The sequence below is a fragment of the Equus asinus genome, chromosome 23 (assembly GCF_041296235.1).
Source record: "Equus asinus isolate D_3611 breed Donkey chromosome 23, EquAss-T2T_v2, whole genome shotgun sequence".
Classification (NCBI taxonomy): Eukaryota; Metazoa; Chordata; class Mammalia; order Perissodactyla; family Equidae; genus Equus; species Equus asinus.
In genome coordinates, this window is record NC_091812.1 from 21,607,665 (window position 1) to 21,627,039 (window position 19,375).

General features: G+C 42.9%; 1 protein-coding gene across 21 annotated transcripts in view; it reads left to right on the top strand.

Moving 5' to 3' along the window:
• Positions 1–19,375, top strand: part of FRMD3 (FERM domain containing 3) — a 382,586-nt gene that overhangs the window by 280,757 nt on the left and 82,454 nt on the right. For 17 of the 21 annotated variants that reach the window (XM_070495921.1, XM_070495924.1, XM_070495918.1 and 14 more), the window contains 3 exons: positions 2,007–2,085; positions 6,769–6,866; positions 12,775–12,898. In XM_070495921.1, coding sequence (XP_070352022.1) covers positions 2,007–2,085; positions 6,769–6,866; positions 12,775–12,898 — 301 coding nt within the window. The remainder of the gene's footprint in view (positions 1–2,006; positions 2,086–6,768; positions 6,867–12,774; positions 12,899–19,375) is intronic. The other 4 variants (XM_070495934.1, XM_070495935.1, XM_070495937.1 and 1 more) reach the window with 1 other exon arrangement.

The following is a 19,375-nucleotide window of genomic DNA, read 5'->3' on the forward strand; positions in this document are numbered from 1 at the left end:
CTGCCTCTAAGCATCACTCACTGCCTGATCCCCTAGGAAGAGTGTGAGTCCTGATCTGTAGCCAATGAGCTCGGATTCCTCCTGAAGCCAGCCTAGGGTGCGGTAAGCAGATATGCTGACCAGGTCGAAGAGAAAATGATAGCTCTCGTTTGAGACCATCTTTTGTGATTCTCCTTTCCCCAATTTGCCTTCAGTCAGCTTTATTCTTCTGCTCCCTTTAAAATATCTTCCCATACCTGTTGACCTAACAATTCAAATTTTGGGAGTCTGTATTACAGAAATGAAATGTAAGTGTTTAATGATTTATATATCTTCTTTTGCGCATATTAAATACATAGAATTATATATAATTATGTATTATACTTATGTATAATAGAATTGTTTGAATTGATAAAATGTGGAAAAAACCTGGATGATTATTAAAGGGAAGAGTGGAGTGAATTCTAGTGTATCCATGGTATGAACTCTTATGCAGCTATTATAGACAATGAGTTAGATCTCCGTCTACCATCCTAGAGGTGTGGACAGAATGTAGATTTAAGTGAGAAACATAAGAGAAACATATAAATTATGACCTCATTTTGTGAGAATAAATTACAAGAAACAATCCCTCACCTACACAATCATGTTGGCATGCTTTTGTGTAAGGATGGCGAGCAGTGGAAGAATAGAGAGGGAGTTGTGAACAGTGTTGGAGAGTTGGGGGTGGGGCAGGAACCTGAGGGACAAAAGGGGTAGGAATAAAGACAAGCAGAGTGGAAGGATGGCTCCTGCATCTGTCTGTCTGTCATCTGTCTATCTATCATCTATCTATCTATCTACCATCTTCATTGGTTGTGCGTAAACATGTATTAATTTTGAGGACTTTAATAAAAGATAGAAAGAAGAAAGGAAAGAAAGACAAAAGAAAAATTCCTTTTCTCTTTTATCTTATTTCCATTTTTTTGCTCTGTTGCTCTTGCAAAAAGTGTCTCAACCTTTCTATTTAGGATGACTCAGAGGTATTATAATAAACTGTTAGTTTTAATCTTTTAAAGGTAATGACAAACAAATTAAAATAAATCTTGGAGGTGTGTAAAGATAAAATATTTTGAATCAAAACTGAATTCCTAGATAATCATGAAAGATGAATGACTTGAGAATCCTCTATATTTTTCTTCACCATTTCTTTGCTGTACAGGAGGTGTCCATTTTTTTTACTACACTGTGTGCATTTAGTAGGTTGATATTGCAAGTCAACAGTGGTCTTATAATTAAAGGTGTTAGAAATCCTATTAGAATTAGAGGTGTTCTAATTCTAAAAGGTGTTAGAATCTCATGAGTTGGTCATCGAGTTCCAGATATTTGAAACAATTAAAACACTCCAGAATCATCAACCTCAACCAGAATTTCAGTCTGCATAGTGCTATCTTGATTTAGACAAATCAAAAAGTTATAAAAGTGTTTATTTTCTTACAAGTGACTGCCTCATAGACAGATCCTACTTTGTATATTTTAGTATTATCTGTGCATGGCTGCCTACATTTTTAAAAATCTCAATTTTAGTTCAAAGGCACCATCAATTTGGGAAAACTAGGCATGTGCAGTGACATTATTCCACCTCACAGGCTAAAAAATATTCCACTAGACAAAAAACCTGAATGGTGCTTGTGGGCAATTTATCTGTCATGGGAGGGTGGGGGAAGAATTGGAAGAGAAAATGTTATTGAAACTGTGACCTGGCGGGAATGAAGGAAGGAAGGGAGCTGTGAGGTGGGAAGCTGTACTCACTGACTAGAGGGCCTGTGTCCCTCACTGGTTCTGGGTGTCCTGTCCACCATTTTCTTTGAGTCTTGTTGTCGCTGTTGCTTTGTTTTCTTGGGCATGACATCTGCTTCTCCTGGCAGGTCACCCTCTCCCCTGCCCCAGCCCAGGCAGTGTGTGGGCTTCATGCTGACTTGCCTATGTGTGTGTGAGTCCACGGTCTTTTGCTGCTTTTCTCATGCCTTTTCTTTATGACATTTCAGCTCATCCACCATACACCATGTGCTTTAGAGTGAAATTCTACCCACACGAACCCTTGAAGATTAAAGAAGAGCTCACCAGGTATTTCCCGTTTGTTTGTGTGTTTAACGTGCCCCTCTGCCCAGCCAGGGCCTCCAAGTCTCACAGGCCAGATGAGCTCCTGCCTAGGGCCAAGCATCGCAGTGAAGCAGGCGTCCACTCAGCATTCAGGCTTGCAGGGTTTCTCTTGCACGTAATTGTCTCGGGATTTTTCAAACAGTTGTCATCGGGAGTGTAATTAACTGTACAAGAAAGCAGTGGTTATGAGGAGGAGGTCCTCTCTGAAAATGTCTGACAGTGGGATGCTAAAAATAAACAGAAAGCGACTCCCTAGGATATGGGCGAATTCCTAGCTAGTGCAGCCCTAGGGCCTGTCTTTTGGGTCTAAGTTTCTCTGGGGGAGTAAAGATCCCCTGATAGAATGGACTGTTTGTCATCCGCCTTTCTCTTGCTAAGTGACCCACTGTAGGAGGGCCAGCTTCCCTCTACCTGTAGACTCAACTCTCACCATTTTCCAGTCCTCGGGCCTCCTCCCTTCTCCTCTCCCTCTGCTGGGCCCACGTTCAGTCCACTTTCTGGGGGGTTTGTTTCCGTGAACAGCCTCGGCCAGTGCAGCTGAGCAGGGTCCTGGGAGGGCCACTGCAATGGCTGGAGAAGCTTCCATGTGTGCTTAGTTCTTGACGAGGCTCCGATCAGGCGACGGCGAAGATCACTGGGCATAGTCCTCTCTCAGAATACTCTGCATGGGTCCGAATGCAGCAGAGAAGCAAATGCAGTTTGCTCTGATCGTCACTTGCAGGGAGTCATGTTGGGTTCTGGGATATTTTGCTTTCTTGTTATCCACGAGCATCCGGTAAAGCTTGACCTTAGTGGCACTGAGGTGACGTTGGAAGGGAGCAGATGGCTCGGTTCTCTACTATTAATTTGTGTGCAGACGTTTAGTGAGCTGGTGCTTGGGGGCGGGGGCAGGGTGTGTGTGTGGAAGGAGGGACACGTAGATGGTGGACATCAGGACTGGTGTTGGTATTTTGCAATCTGGCCAGCTTGTTTTATTTAATTGATGTAAAATTCACATAAAATAAATTAATTTCAAAGTGTACAATTCAGTGGCATTAAGCACATGCACAGTGTTAGGCAACCATCCCCACTATCTAGTTCCAGAACATTTTCTCATCACCCCAAAAAGATACCCCAAAGAGACCCTGTTCTGTTTATTTCATATAAATGGAATCATACAATATGTGGCTTTGGCCTGCTTTAGGCTTGACAAATTTATTCATTTATTTCATAAATTTTTCATCAGTTCCTACTATCTGCACAGCCCAGGGGGCGGGGGCTGTATGAGCGACAAAAAGAAAAAGAGAGAGATTCGTCCTGCCCTCCGGGTGCTGACAGTGTGATTAGGAAGGTCAAATCAAATCCAGACTAATGCCAGGCATTATTTTGTCAGGTCCCCAAACGGCTCACTTTTCTCATTTGTTTCCTCTAAAATCTTGTCTGGAGGATAAAAATTGAATATGTGTCACAATATAAATTAAAGATGGATCTTTTATTGTCGAGAGAGTCTCGTTTGAAGGAGTATGAAGTTTTAGTTAGTAACCCTGGTTAAACACCTGTCAATTAAATTTGCTACCATTTCCTGCATTTGACTGAATCGCTAAGGTATGAATAGTGGAAAATTGCAAACGTTTTTATGTCTCCTAAGGCAATGAAGACAATGCCGTGTCCTTGCACAGGTAGAAATGGACTTTTCTTAGTCAACACAGTCCTTAGAATTCAAAACGAATCTAGAATCTGCGGAATGTCCCTCGTACTTACGGTTTGAACCCTATCTTGAAAATGTTTAGTTTTTCTGTTTCATAAATTGTTATTTATTGTAAGATTAATCTGAAGTCTAAGAAGAATTTAATATATGAGAAATTAAGACCATATTCATGACCATGCTCAGGGGTAAAGAAACATTGAGAAAAGGCAGGTTTAAAAGAAGAAAACACCAAAAATACTCACAAAAAAGGATATTTGAAATCACCTTTCATGCTTTCTTTATCTGTCCTTTCAAGCAGTCATCTTACAGTTCTTTGGATTTCTATGGCTTTTGTAAATGCTGTGTAAAATTGAATGTAATCAACATACGTTGATTTTAATTTTTTTGGTAAGAGCCATCTTTGAGTTCCTAGTAGGTAGAGCAGTAGCATTAATGGTGGCACAGTAGTGTAGGCCCCTGGTTCTCTTGTGCTTCTGCTCCTTACTCCTTGTGTGCAGAAGTGATACCAAAGCATGATGCGTTATTTATTTATTTAATTTGGTGGCTATTCTATTCAAAAATGAACATCTGGACATGAAGCCATTTGTAAGGCTCAGTGGATTATGCTGAATCCAGAATGACCCACAATCATCTCTAGTGACCACTGATATGAGCAGGGACCCGAGCTCAGATGTTGTGAAACCTGATTTTCTTTTCTCAGGAAGCTTTCATCAAACTTGATTTCTGAGTTATGGGATTAGAGCCCAAACTTCTCGTTCATCAGTAAATAGTTATTTGAATCTATTTTTCCCTACTAGACTCATCAAAGAGTGGAAAGGAATGCTTTTATGTTCAATGCATACATTCAGCAAGCGTAAAAGAAACCCGGTGGCCTTTGGCCTGAGTGGTTTACAGTCTTTAAAAAAGAAAAGATTCGATCATTTCAAGTGTTTGTATCACATTGATATTCTGAATGGTCTGGGGCCACGGTCCTCAAAGCAAGGTCCCCCGACCCACAGCATCAGCATCCCCTGGGAACTTGGCCCCTGCCCTATAACTGGGATGGGCCCAGCAATCTGTGTTTTCATATGCCCTCCAGGAAATTTTAAAGCATGTCAAAATTTGAGAACCACTACTCTAAGGCAATTGGATTTTCAAGAGTATTAGTTTTGGGGGGCAAATTGTACAGTGTACACTTCAGTGGGTTTAGTATTTTCGCAAAGTTCTGCCACCATCACCAGGGTCTAATTCCAGAACATTTTTATCACCCCAGTAGGAAACCCAGTGCCCAAGTGGTCATTCCCTGTTCTCCCCTCCCCCAGCCCCTGGTAGCCACTAATCTACTTTATGTTTCTATAAATTATCTTTTCTGGTCATTTTATACAAATGGAATCATACAATATGGGGTATTTTATGTCTGGCTTCTTTTAACATAGCTTAATGTTTTAAAGATTCATCCATTTTGTAGCATCTATCAGTATTTCATACGTCTTTATGGCTGAATAATATTCCACTGTATGAATATACCACTTTCTTTTATCCATTTATCAGCTGGGCATTTGGGATGTTTCTACCGTTTAGCTACTAAGAATAATTCTGCTGTGGACATTTGTGCACGAGCTTTTGTCAGGACCCAGATTCTGATTTATTTGGATCTGGGGTAGGGTCCGTTAGTGTTGGTACTTTTCAGAAACTCCCCCAGGTGGTTCTAATGTGCAGTCAGGGCTGAGAACCTTTGGTTTAGAACCTTATTATTCAAAGTGTGGTCCTGGGCCTGCAGCACAGCATCACCAGGGAGCTTATTATAAATGTGGGCTCTCATGCCCACCCAGACCCACTGAGCCAGAACCCACATTCTAACAAGATGTGCAGGTCACTCATGTGCTCAGTGAAGTGTGAGAGGCACTGGTTTAGGGAGCTGCTCTGGTCCTTATCTACCAAGTGTGATGTTGTCCCTCTGCTCAAATGCACACCAAACTCCAGATATGAAATTTGTTAGTGACTGCCTTTATCCCCTGCACACAATTCCATACAAAGTTGGGGACAGAGAGTATCATCTGAGCCTCCACCATGTCCCCAATGCCCATCACAGGGCATGTGTAAAGCAGGTGAGATAAAGATTCATCAAATGAGCCCCTGAACCCTGCAGGGTGTCCAGTGTGCTTTAGGTGAACCAGCGCCCAGAGAGGGCAAGCTCCAGTGCCCTGGGGTGGCAGTGCCTATGTGATCTCAGCATGTTAATCACACTCTCTGGATGAGGTTTTGCACGTGGCTCCTCACAGGCTGAGTGAAGATCAGATTATTTCAGCACTGGAGGTGGTGACTGGGACCAATTGAGTCGTGTCCCCTCCCCAACCAGTGCTCTCCATCCTGACCCCGACCCCCTCAGCCTGCCCATTTCACTCATTATCAGGTCTGCCTGGTTCTGTGGGCATCTGAGTTTGCCATCCCTGGAGAGGGGAGAGGATGTTAAACAGATGACAGCTCTAGCTGTGAAGACACTGGCTTCTGGCCACATAACCAAGTCTTTCTGACATTGACTAATGCAAGTCTCTCTGACCCCGAGACTGGTCCCCATCTGACTGAGTCCCTTTCCTGACTCTCCATTTCACACAGAGCCTGGGCAGCATGTACTTGAGGTGCGGGTGGTGGTGACAGTGGCTGTGGTTGTCATCATGTGGGAGTTCCTGCCAGGGACAGTGGCTTCTGGGCCCTGTGGCTTTCCTTGGTCCTTCTCCCATCTCTTTGGAAAGGGCTAGCCACCAGCTTTGGAAGCTGCTGCAGACACTTCAGATTTTCTGGATTCTGAGGGCCCCTCTCAGGCTCCTCTGCTCGCCCTCCAAGGGGCTTGACGTGTCTCGGCCACTCCTCGGAGCTGGGTAGGGCTCTGGGGACCCAGCTGGATAGGCACGAACAAACCTTCCTCTTCTTCCAGGCCTCAGCCAAAACTGAGGGCGACTCTTTCCCCTTTTGTATTGCAGGTACCTCCTCTTCCTGCAAATTAAAAGAGATATTTTCCACGGCCGACTGCTCTGCTCCTTTTCAGATGCTGCCTACCTGGGTGCCTGTATCGTTCAAGGTGAGTGTGGCCGCAGCTGCCCACCCCACCATTGCACTGGACTGTAGAGCTCTGGCTGTTCAGCCTCCCTCCTGCCTGACCTGTGCCCATCCTGCCCGTGTCCATCATTTGAGGCCAGGCAGGGCTGGGGACTTAGCAGCAGAGCCCTACTCACCTTCCCTCTCAAGCCAGTGGGGTCCTGGGGAAGGCTGAGCTGGGATGGTCACAGGGGCCACTGCAAGAGCAAGGGGTCCTCAAGGCCCCGTGGTGGAGCTCAGAGTCTCTCTTTCAAATGGGATGGAATGCATGACTTTATAAGAAGCTCTGAGGGGATGTGGGGTGTTCTGTGCTCTGAGCTCCAGCCACCAGCTGTGGGCCTAATGGGTATATTGATGAGGGAAAGTATGTCCAGGGAGATAGGTGTCAAACAGGTGTCATTTCAGACATTTGAATGAAGTGTCAAAGTATTTATATATATACACATATTCATAGGTGTATTATGTGGACATATGTGTACATGGGCACTGTGTTTCATTCTTCAGCTTTTCTAGCCACGCAGCATGGCGAGGAGAGCACCAGGTCACAGTCTGTTGTATCTCGGTTTGAAGCTTACTTCTCATTTCCTGGAGATTTCACACCAGACGAATTATCTAAGCTCCTAGGTTTCAGTTTCTTCATATGTTAAATAGGTGATCCTTCCTCCTTCACTGCCATGTGAAGATTTCATAAGACTTATTTTCAGGTTTCAACGAGCCCCAGAGGGTGGGGCAGTGGGAAACAGCAAGTGCGTATGACTCAGAGAAGGCTACTGGATGTTTCCACCTGTAAGAAAAAGCGGTTTGAGGGAAGGCAGTCTCCAGGGCCTGGGGCAGCGCATCACCATGGGGATGGCCTAGGACCCCAGTAAAGAATGACTCAGGTGTCCTCTTCCCCTGGGCCCGTCGGGAGGCAGCTGGCAGCAGGGCCTATTTGGAGGGACCCAGGTGATCCAGCCATTTGTTGCATGAATGCTAATGATGTGTTTATGAGAGAAGGCGAGGGCAGGGAGGAGAGGCAGGCACGGAGAGGAGGGATGGAGAGAGAGAGATTACCGTGTGAGCATGTCACCCTCATAAAGGGTCTGGAATAACAAAGGAGCTTGTGATGGGTCACAAGCAAATCATGACAGTCTTCAGCCTATCACGGTTCCAAGCTTCATTCACAGCTTCAAAGAGACAGCCATCCTTGTCTTGTTGCCACCACTGTTGCCACCACTGTCCCATGGGATGCTCTGTGCTTGAAATAGTTCCTTGGACCTGTCTCCAGGCGTGTGCTCTCTGAGAAGTCTGAAGAGTGTGTCTGTGCTGCTTTGGCCTCCCCCTTGGAGCACCCTAGTGCTCTGTAGCAGATTTGGGCAGAGATGTTAAAACCCTTGGAGGTATTCACATTTAAAGTCAGAACTATAGTGACACTGTGATGAGAAATCATGCTTCCATCTGCCCCAGAGTGGAGTATGTGCTTCCGCAAGCCACCTCTCTTATATCAGAGCTAAGGGATGTTAAAACCCCATAGTTCTTCTCCTTCCCTGTGAAGACTGCAGATTCCTAGTTAGGGAGCACTGTCTTCCGTAAGGGAAAAGTGAATCGATACTAATCCAAGCAACAGACTGGCATATGAGGATTTCAGAACGCATTTAGGCATTAGTGAATTATGGTCAATTCTCCAAGGACAAGCTCAGTATGGATCTGTAATGGGAAGCTTTCCATCCTGTTTTACATTTGAAGTAAAGCCACACAGGCTCCATCCAGACAGTTAGGGCCCTCTTTTATCCCTTATCGCTGTTACCAGTGACCACACACACAGATGCTATAGAGTTGGAAATGGACTGGCAGACCTCAAAAGGACCTTTCAGCACTAAAATACATCAGTATCCATGGGCCATTTGTAGCAAATCCAGTAAAAGCTGGATTCATTAAATTCTCTGATGCTCAGGAGATGCTTAAGCAGCACTAGAGATCATTACAAATGCAGAGGAAGATATGCTTTGTCAGATCTGCCTGTGCTTACAGAGAGTGATGGGAATGTGGAGCAAATGATGAGAAAGCAGGAGGCCCTGTGTTTTCACTGGCTTCCTATTTGCTGATGTTCTTTGAAAGAGCATGTTTTAAGCTTCAGTGTATTCTGAGTGTATAAAGAACAGACAGCCACCGAGAGTTTTGCCTCCTGTACGTGCTGGACACAACAAACATATTCGATGCATGCAATGCATATATTTTCTTTCATAATGCAAATTGCAAAACAAACACACAGAACCCCAGGGATCTATTTGTCTCCTTTCTTGGTAAAAATATCTTTCCTCTTCCTTCTACAAAACAGCAACATGGCAGGATTATTGTTCTTATCTCTCTACCTGGTGTGTTCAACCCCTGTGGCTCCTTGTGGGTATTCAGAACTCAGTTCAGATGTCACTCCCTCTCAGAAGTCTTCCTGGGTTACTAAAACAGCCTCCGCCCTGCACATTGTTCTTTCTCACACTCCTGCTTTGTTGTCTTTTAAGCACTTGTATCTGAAATTACTTCTGTTGAGTTGTTTTGGCTTATTATGCATTCCCCGCTATGTAGAATCTAAATTCCACTGCTGCAGGACTCTGGGTGTCTTTTTCACTGCAGTCTCCATGTCTGGCACACCGTAAGTTCTCCACTCAATGTGTGAAGTGAACCAGGGCACCTGCCTAAATTGCACCAACGTGTGCTTTGTTTTTATACTTGGGAAAGACTGGTTGGTTCACTACCACCTTCATTTATTTGTTCATGTGCTCTCCAAATATTTGTGGGACAGCCGCTAGGTGGCAGGCACTGCAGTGTAAGTCCCTGTGGGGGGTGGGGGTGGGGGACAGACAAGTACACAGGCAACTGTGATGATGTATTGATGTCTAAATGGAGGGGCACACGGGTCCCTGCTATGACCTCAGGAGGGCCCCTGACCCAGCAGGGAGGCATCAGGGAAGACTCCTGAAGGAGCTGGCGCCAAAGCTGTAACATCCTGTATTTCAAGTTCATTTGGAATGGGTCCTCTACAGAGCAGGGGAAATGCCATGGCCAAGCTTGCCCTTTGTGCTCACCATCACTCGATCACACTCATCCATTAGCTTCAACTTTTTGGATTTTTCTGACAGTTAAATTCTCTTAGAAAAGTGCTAGGGCCTGTTTCAAATTGTAAGCCATCCAATGTGCTTTGTGTCATTGTCACAACTTTATCCTAAATGTGATGTATAGGAGAGAGAACCAGAAGCTGCTTACTCAACTCCTTTTGGTATGGAAATAGTTAGAAGTCCTTAATCATTTATATAAACTGCCTTTTGCTTCAGAGTTTGAAATCAGAGTTAAATACAAGCTTTAAGGGACAAAAAAGCAGGGCCTGTGATGGGGGAAGCATTGACATTTACCTTGTGAGCAGCCCTGTGCAGGTTCCGAGACATTTCTTCTCTTAGATCTCTGGCATTTGCGGGACTGCTTACTTGCAGTGTTTAGCAATACAAGTCCATCATACCTCACAGGTTTTCCTGGAAAGAGAAGTACCCCCCACAAACAATGCCTTCCCTCACCAATCACCATGCAAGCTGACACTTGCATTGAAGATGACCCAGTTTCGTATCAGTTGTCCATTCCTTGTGGAAAATGGGATTACTGAGTTATACCATCTCCTAAATTTTTAGGCCCATGACCAGCCCACAAGGGCATGTGTGTGTGTGTGCACGCGTGTGTAGAAATGTTAAATGTGTTTCTTTTGAAATTTAGGTTGAGTTAATCATCAGTTCATGGCCCATTCTCATCATGGGTCCCTTTGGGCCCATCCATTGATTGATTTCCCTCTTTTCATTATTCTCCATTTCCATTCCTAAAGGCAACAACTGGGTTCATATGTATCTTTGACTTTGTCTACATCTTTATAAAATGGTTAGTAGTGTTTTGTCTGTATACATTTTTAAGTTTCATAATTAAATGGAGTTACAGAATTCATTTTATTTCTTTTTTTTATGCTTAGAACACTATTTTGGGGATCTATTCACATTACATCTATTTTGTTGCTTTTAATTTCTACACAGTATCCAGTAGGGTGCATCACCCATGTTTTATTTATTCCTCCCACCAAGATGAGTACCAAGTTGCCTCCATGTCCTTTTTGCACCCAGAGTTTCTCTAGAATCTGTGCCCAGAAGTGATATTACTGAGCCATAATATTTTACTAAATGCTCTCCACTTGCTCTCTAGAAGAGCTACATGCATCAAGAATCCTATAGAAGTGGATGAGTATTTCCATATGCTCATGTTTCTGTCAACACATAGAATCATCCGACTTCCTAAACTTCTTGTCAGTCTTATAGCTGTAAAGTGATGGCTTGTTTTGGTTTGCATAGCTCTGATTACTGGTTAGTCTGAGCATCTCTGTGTACACTAGCTCTTTTGGTTTCCCCTTCTGTGAATTGGCTGTTTATATCCTTTGACCGTTTTCCTATTGGTCTTCCTGCCCATTTTCTTATTCATTTGTAGGGATTTCTTTTTTATTCTAGATATTAGCCATTGTCAGCTTTACATTTTGCAAATATATTCTTTCAACTTGTCATTTATTATTTTGACTGTGATATCCTTTAATTAACATAAATATTTTAATTTTGATATGATCAAATTAATCAATTTCCCCTCTGTGGTTGATGGTATTTTGGGTCTTATTTTAAAAGTCCTTCCTCATGTGGTATACATTTTAGGTTGCTGTAAGAACTCTATAATTTGAATTCTATTAAGAAGCTTTAAAGAGCTTTGCTCTCCTCCCAATTTTGTCCTTTTACAGTCATTAGATGATTAAACAATGAAGGGACAGTAGATACAAATTACAGAGCTGGATGTGATTTTGCAGATGTGCTCAAGACATATTGATTTTTATGTATTTCAAAGTCATGTTGGTGATCAAGTTCTTCTAGTACAATTTTCCCACCATGTTTAGTCTACTCTCCTGGACCATTTCTGCCTGAGATACTTGCCCCTTCCAGCTCATTTTCCTTAGCAAGCTTGTAGAATCAATAGAAAATATTCCCACTGCCAGAGCATCATCTTTGCTGCTCCTGGCTGCGGTCGGTGCACATCCTAGGTCCATCCTCTCCTAGACCCACCAGCTGCTCAGAGATGTGCAGGCATTTCTTTTGACCCTTAAAGACCCTCTGGAGGTGCCCTATATTAGAATCTAGTAATAGCCTTCATCTGGTATGCTTGTCCCTACTTAGATACACACTCTTTAATTTGAGGAGAAATTCATTTATTTTTAAGTACAATCCTCTTGGGAGTCTTATGTTGTGATTTTTTTTTTTCATTGAATGAGCCACACCTGCACAAATCTCAGAGTGGGCAGCTCCAGCCAGGGAATTCCTAGACTCCCAGAAAATGACCTGTGAAAGGAAGCTTGAGGAGCGTCCAGTGGTTTCTAACTAGAAGTGGGACCATGTCCTATCCTGGGAAGCATTTGGAAATCCTGGGGGGGGGCATTTTTGGTGGTCACAATGACTGGGTGTGCCACTAGCACTTGGTGCCTGAAGGATAGGGGTGCTAAATGTCCTACCATCCCTTGGAAGGTCTGAAACGGTAAAAAATCATTTATCCCCTAAAATCCCAATAGTGCCCATGCCACACTGAGAACCAATGATTTAAATTCCTTTATTGTATAGATGAAGAAAATGAGCCGCAGAGAGGTTGACAAGTGCCCAAGAAGCTCACACAGCTAGATCTGACTAGAATATGAGTCTCTGGACACTCAGGCTGTGGTCTTTCCACGGACACAAATGCATTTGTTGGCTGAGCTTATTCCAAGCTCTTCTGGGTGGCAGGAGCCATTCCTTGTGCACCCTGCTCTTGTTGTTTTTAATCTCTCTCTCTCTCTCTTTACTTTTTACTGGTTACAGCTGAGCTCGGTGATTATGATCCTGATGAGCATCCTGAGAATTACATCAGTGAGTTTGAGATTTTCCCCAAGCAATCACAGAAGCTGGAAAGAAAAATAGTGGAAATCCATAAAAATGAACTCAGGTAATATGCGTAGACATTTGTAGGAATGATAGAAATGAGAAACTATTCTTATTGCAGGGAATGTGGAAATCATGCTGCGAAGTAAGAATATTTGTAATGTATAGGTAGACTGGGTCTGGTGGCAGAGCAGTATTTCTGGGCACTGTCAAGGTCCCCCATCAATAACAATCTCAATAGTTGGAGTGTCCTGGGTGGCTGTTTATGAACCATCAGCAGTTATTAGAGCCATATCTTTTCTTATAGGTTTTAACCACCTGAGTTTCTGAAAGTGAAATTGAGAGTAAATAAGTAATCCTTTCTATTTTTAATTTTGCACCGCCTCTTCCCCTCCTGTGGCCATTGCTGGAAGCCTTGACTCCAAGTAGGGCAGAATCTACCAACAAGGTTTCCTTTGCTGAGCTGCTTTCAACATGATAGATTCAGCACCTGCTCTTCTTTTCCTTGTCTGTGATGCTCCAGGATGATTGTGATTGCTGACTACAGAATAGTAATATTAGGAGCAGCAAAATCACATACAGTGCTCACTGTGCACCACATACTGTTCTAATTACTTGCACCTATTGACTCATTTAATCTTTGCAACAACCTAGGAGATAGGTGTCATGGTTGTTCCCACTTTACAGATGAGGGATGAGGCACAGAGAGAGTGAGCATCCTATCCAAGATCACACAGCTAGCAAGTAGCAGAGGCACAATCCAGGCAGCCTGGCTCCAGAGTGCTCTTAGCAATGTAATGTTTCTGCTCTGCATAGGCTATACCAGGAATGAAATGAAGCAGGCATAGGTAACAGCACCAATTCAGAATCAAGGTGACTCAGGTGTTCTCGTCTGTAACTAGAATTTAGATCAGTGCAAATTGCAGAAAAATTCATTTTAAGAATAGCAAGTATAGGCTGTGCTATGACAAGTATTAATGAAGAACTGTAAGAGCTGAGATGCTTCCATCTTCTGGGCCTCTGGTAATTATTAAAAAAAATAGTGTCTCTGGATTATGAGTTCTGGAACAAGTAACTGTCCCCTTGTGAGGGAGTGCTGGAGCTCCCTACTTTATGCAGGCACACCCCCTTCTGGTGAGTCTGAGAAGAGTATACATGTGGGCTTTAAAAGTGGCAACACCACTTATAGATGAATCTTTGGATGAACATTGGAATTTCAGTTTGGATGAAGCTTGGAAAAGATGACTCTCTTAGAGATAAAGATGATTAGACATCAAAAAATTGTACCAATTTCAGAAAGCAATGTACCACGTCCGTGGGTAATTTTAGAGTATTATCTCCTAGTGGAAAGCTTTGTTGAAAATATATGACACAATGACTATTCCTTTTACATTTGGGGGCAAGCACACTAGAGGTAAAAATAAAGTTCCAGTGTGCCAGTTGAGGGGTTCATGGACCAGCAGTGTCTGAGGAGCACAGGGGGAGACCCTCTCGACAAAGGAGTCACATCCACTGTGTGGACTGGTAGGAGATGGGAATTGAATGTCTGCTGTGACCAAAATTTGTAGGGCCTCAAATGCTCAGATTATATGATAATCATTGATATTGATATATCAATATATAATAATAAACATTTATTCAGCACTTACTGGATGCCAAAACATTGTGCCAAGAAGCTTACTTGCTTTACTCCATTCAGTCCTCCCAAACTCTATGAGGGAACTGCCATTGTTGTTCCCAGTCTGAGGTGAAGAAAGCACCACCTGGAGTGGCTACAGGACTTGCCCTCTTAGTGGCAGAGGCGGGACTTGAACCTTGCTCTTCTCCAACACTAGCACTCATGCTCTTGTCCACTGTGTTGAGCTGTGGTGAAGCAATCAGGAAATCATGTTCCACAGTGACCACCATGGCAATGAGGCCTGAGGGTGGAGACTGTGGGCAGCAGAAGCAGTTAGTTATTTCTACCGTCCAGGCAAGAGATGCCATGGATCTGAAAAAGTCAGGAGTAGAGAAAATTGAAAATAGAAGAGAGTCTTGCGAGACATTCCAGCAAGACCTGGTGACCCACTGGATTTCACGAGTGCATGAGTGAATTGAGGAAGATCCCAGATTGTCTTTTATAAGCAGAGAGCTGTAGATTGGACCTTGTGTCAGCACCTGAATTTGCTGATTACCCTGAAAGCAGTCATCATGAACCCAGAGGATATAGGGGGTCATCAGTCAGCTATGGTTTATAGGTCTCAGAGGTAAATTCCATGGCTTGATCAAAGTTGCCATTCTGTGGCACTACCCATTTGTAACATCCAGAAAGCCCTTGTGAAGAAGTCAAAGTTGTATGTCTGAAGGATGAGACAGGTAGAAATCATGTGATATTGCCAGGAGAGTTTCAGGGGGTATTTCCCTGTGTATTTTTGCTCATCTTCCTCAAGTCGCTGTGCATTTCTATCTGTGTCAGTGCAGCAGAGAGAGATTTTAGGTTTGGATGGGAAGATAAGAAGAGCAGAACAAGCTGACAGTGCAGAGGGGGAGAGGCTTTCTAGAATTGGTTGGCAACCTGCTATAGAGGCTGAGTTTGCTCTGGGGGCTCAGTGGACCCTTTACACACAGGTGTGAAAGGGTTGATCTTTCAACTGTGGGAATTGGACCACTGGATTCTGGGAATTGGATTACTTTGCAAACCTGACAGTGTCAGGAAGGAGTCTTGGATGGAAGATACCTGTAAGAGGCACCATGACCCTCCCACACAGCAGGAGAGAATGTGTGGCCATTGAACTGTTGTTATGGAAACTTCCTGAGAGGATTCCACTTGGCCTTTGGTGGGGTTTGAGGGGGCCCAAAAATAATAGCCACCTGCTTCCTACCTGATTTCTGAACCAGTTGAGAAAGAAAACAAAATAGATGGCCATAGAGATACTCAAATATTAGCAGAAATGATGATGATTTACAGTGAGGGTTCACAACTTTCTCTAGCCTTTTTACCTGGTTAGCACTGTTCTCCTGCACTCTCTGAGGAAGGGACAAAAGCTGTGACTCTTGGGAGAAAATTAATCAGGGAGGAAGAACTTCTCTCCCTAGGAGGCTCCGCACTTATTGAAGGTGAAACCCAGTGGCTTGATAGACAGGCATGAATAAGAGAGTTCTTTAGAGGAAAGAGAGGGAGAGAGAGAGATTCCTTGGAATTTGGAGGTGCTTGAAAATAGATTTTAGTAAGAATTTCCGTGAACCAAGTGCTTAGACTCCTTTAGATGTTTAAGAGATTTGCAAGTGAACGTTGAAATTCATGCCTGTGTCGACTTTGCTTCCTTAAATGTGCCATATCTTTGACTGCCAGGAGAGTAGGGTAGAGAGAAGTCACAGTTTTGAAAATATGATAACATAGTTATTGACCATCTTTATATCAGTCAGGATAAGCCACATTTTGCTGAGGAAACAGCCCCAAAAGCTCAGTGGTTTAGAAGAAAGGCTTATTCCCTGCTCTGCCCTGTATCCACCAGAGGTCAGCTGAGGGGCTCCACTCATCATTGTCACTCAGGGCAGTCACAAGCTTGAATTTCTCAGTTGTTGAGCCAAAGGGAAAAGAGACCTCTAGAAGGTCTTGTTTCAACTTAGAAGTGATACTTGTAATTTTTGCTTAAGCACTGACAGCAAGGAAGCACAATTGTATCAGATGTTCTGAAGGTACAAACTGGAAACAGCTGGCAAACAGCTCTTAATGGCCTTCACAGTCTTATTAACTAATAGAGGTGTATTTTTTTTAGTAGACTTTATTTTTTAGGGCAGTTTAAGATTCACAGCAAACTGAATGGAAGGTACAGAGATTTCCCATCTAGCCCCTGCCCCAACACATGCATAACCTGCCACATTATCAACATCCCTCACCAGAGTGGTACATTTGTTACAATTGACAAACCTGCATTGATATATCATCATCACCCATATTCCATATACCTTAGGGTTCACTCTTGGTGTACATTCTGTGGGTTTTGACAATAGTATAATGACATGTATCCACCATTTTAGTATCATACAGAATACTTCCACTGCCATAAACATCCTCTCTGCTCTGCTTATTCACCCCGCCTTCCTCTAATCCATGGCAACTACTGATCTCTTAACTGTCTCCATAGTTTTGCCTTTTCCAGAAAGTCATATAGTTTGGATCATATAGTATGTAGCCTTTTCCACTGGCTTCTTTCAGTTAGCAATATGCACTTAAGTTTCCTCCATGTATTTTCATCAATAGCTTGCTTCTTTTTATTGCTGAATAATATTCCATTGTCTGTGTGTACCATAATTTGTTTATCCATTCACCTACTGAAGGATATCTTGGTTGCTTTCAAGTTTTGGCAATTATGAACAAAGATGCTATAAACATCCATGTGCTGGCGTTTGTGTGGACGTAAATTTTCAACTCATTCAATTAAATGCCAAGGGGCTTGATTGCTGGATTGTATGGTGAATGTATGTGTAATTTTGTTAGAAACTGACAAACCATCTTCCAAAGTGACCGTACCATTTTGCGTTCCCATCAGCAATGAAAGAGAGTTCCTATTGCTCCACATCCTTCCCAGCATTTGGTGTTTTCCATGTTCTTGACTTTGGCCACTCTAATAGGTGTGTAGCTAATAGAGTTTTATTTAGAAAGATTTTATAGAGGCATCTTGGGACTTCTTAATATCCTGTGAGCTAGAAGATGTGAAGATGTATGATTCACATTATTAAATAGAGGTTGGTGCTAAAACTCAGGCTTAATGATTCTTCTAGATCAGGAGTAATTAATAATTTTTTTTGGCTTTCTGTGCTTTCTATTGCAGCCACTCAGCTATGCTTTGGTAGGACAAAAGAAGACATAGGCATTACATAAATGAGTAGGCTATGATTCAATAAAACTTTATTGACGAAACAGATGGTGGGCCAGATTTGACCATGGATTCTAGTTTACTAACTCCTGTTCCAAACACGTGGCAGAGCACATCTTGAATCCATTTCTGCTATACTCTTCTGCCTCTGTAGATAATCTTAAGGCAACAAGAGCCATATTTGTTTTGAAAACTGTGTATAAAAAAGAACCTCTTATAATTTACAGATTTCATTTGAGTTTGATACGTGGAGATGAGGCCCTAGCGCTGGGACTGCTTAGAAATAGGTTATTCCTCCTGCTAGAGCCCTCTAGTGGCTGGGGGGAGACATTGCCACAATCCCTGGGGACATGACAATTGTATTATTTTTGATTGTCTTGGTTTCTGTTTTCCAAAGCTTTAATCATTGGCCATCTGGGTTAAGAGAGAATACCGATTCCATTCGTCCTGATGGTGCTCAGAGGGGGTTGAAGATCAAGAAGAAGATTGATTTCACTATCAGGAACCCTGGTTGGCTTTTCTGGAGGTTTTCCTAGAGTTTTTACTCAGCTGGTCCTCTCATCACCAGATCATCAGGTTTCTTATTAGAGGCAAAGACATTTGGATTAGCTTCAGTCACAGGTCATCAGCTTTTAAATAGTCAAAAAGCTCAATTGGCAATGAAGTGGTTTTGATGAAGTGTATTCCTTGCCCTTGAAGAGCAGAAAAATCATCCAATTAGCCACCGCCATAACGACCTGATACAGTGAGGTTTGTGCTGGAAGCAACAATGACACTGAGTGTATTTTAAAGAGTCATTATCTCTTTCTGTTTCTTAAAACTGACATTCTCTGTAAATCATATGCCATGGCTCCCTGGCAAGGATTTATAGTTTGAAAAATGCCTAGCTTTCTAGAAATAAGTGTCCTGCTGTGATAAATACCCTCTACCTGTGCTTCTGATGAATAGATCACGAGGGCCCCCTTAGGAAATGTTTTTGTGCAGTTTTGAGATGAGTGTTTATTGTGTAAAAGGAGGAGAGGAAATGTCAGATTATTTTGTAACCCTATCTTTCTTGAAATGTGTTTTTCCTCTGCCGTCTCTCCTCCCCGCTCCCTGTGTCCTTTCCCTTCTCAAGTCTCTCATTCCAAAACCCTAGAATCTCTCTTTCTGGTTGGTCATAAAATCCTTTTCCGTTCTCTGTTTTTATTTGATATAACACCCTTCATAGGAATGGGAAGATGAAATGATTTGGCATCAAATGCTTCTCTGTAAAAACTAAATCCTTGTGTTATGTGTCCTAGAGTCAGGGATATTTCTAGGGAGGGTTGGTCAAGGGACAAATGATGTGTGCACCCAAGCTGTCAACATTTTTTATATAGGTGAAATCTGGCTAAAGTGACTTGAAGGGAGAAAGAGCAATGTTACTGAAGTACAACATGGCCTTGAAGAAGGAGAGAAGGGTAGTACTGAAAGCTGGAATCAGCCATTACTTCACACATTTTTTTGATCGGCCCTGGCATGTGATTCTAACTTATGCATAGAGTCAAAGACTTTTTGAACTTTTTATGAGACTATAACAGTGTATTTATCCATCCATCCATCTGTCGACGTACCCATCCATGATTCATCCACATATCCATGCATCTATCCATCCATCTGTTCATGCAACAAATATTTCTTGAAGGGCAACTATGTGTTGG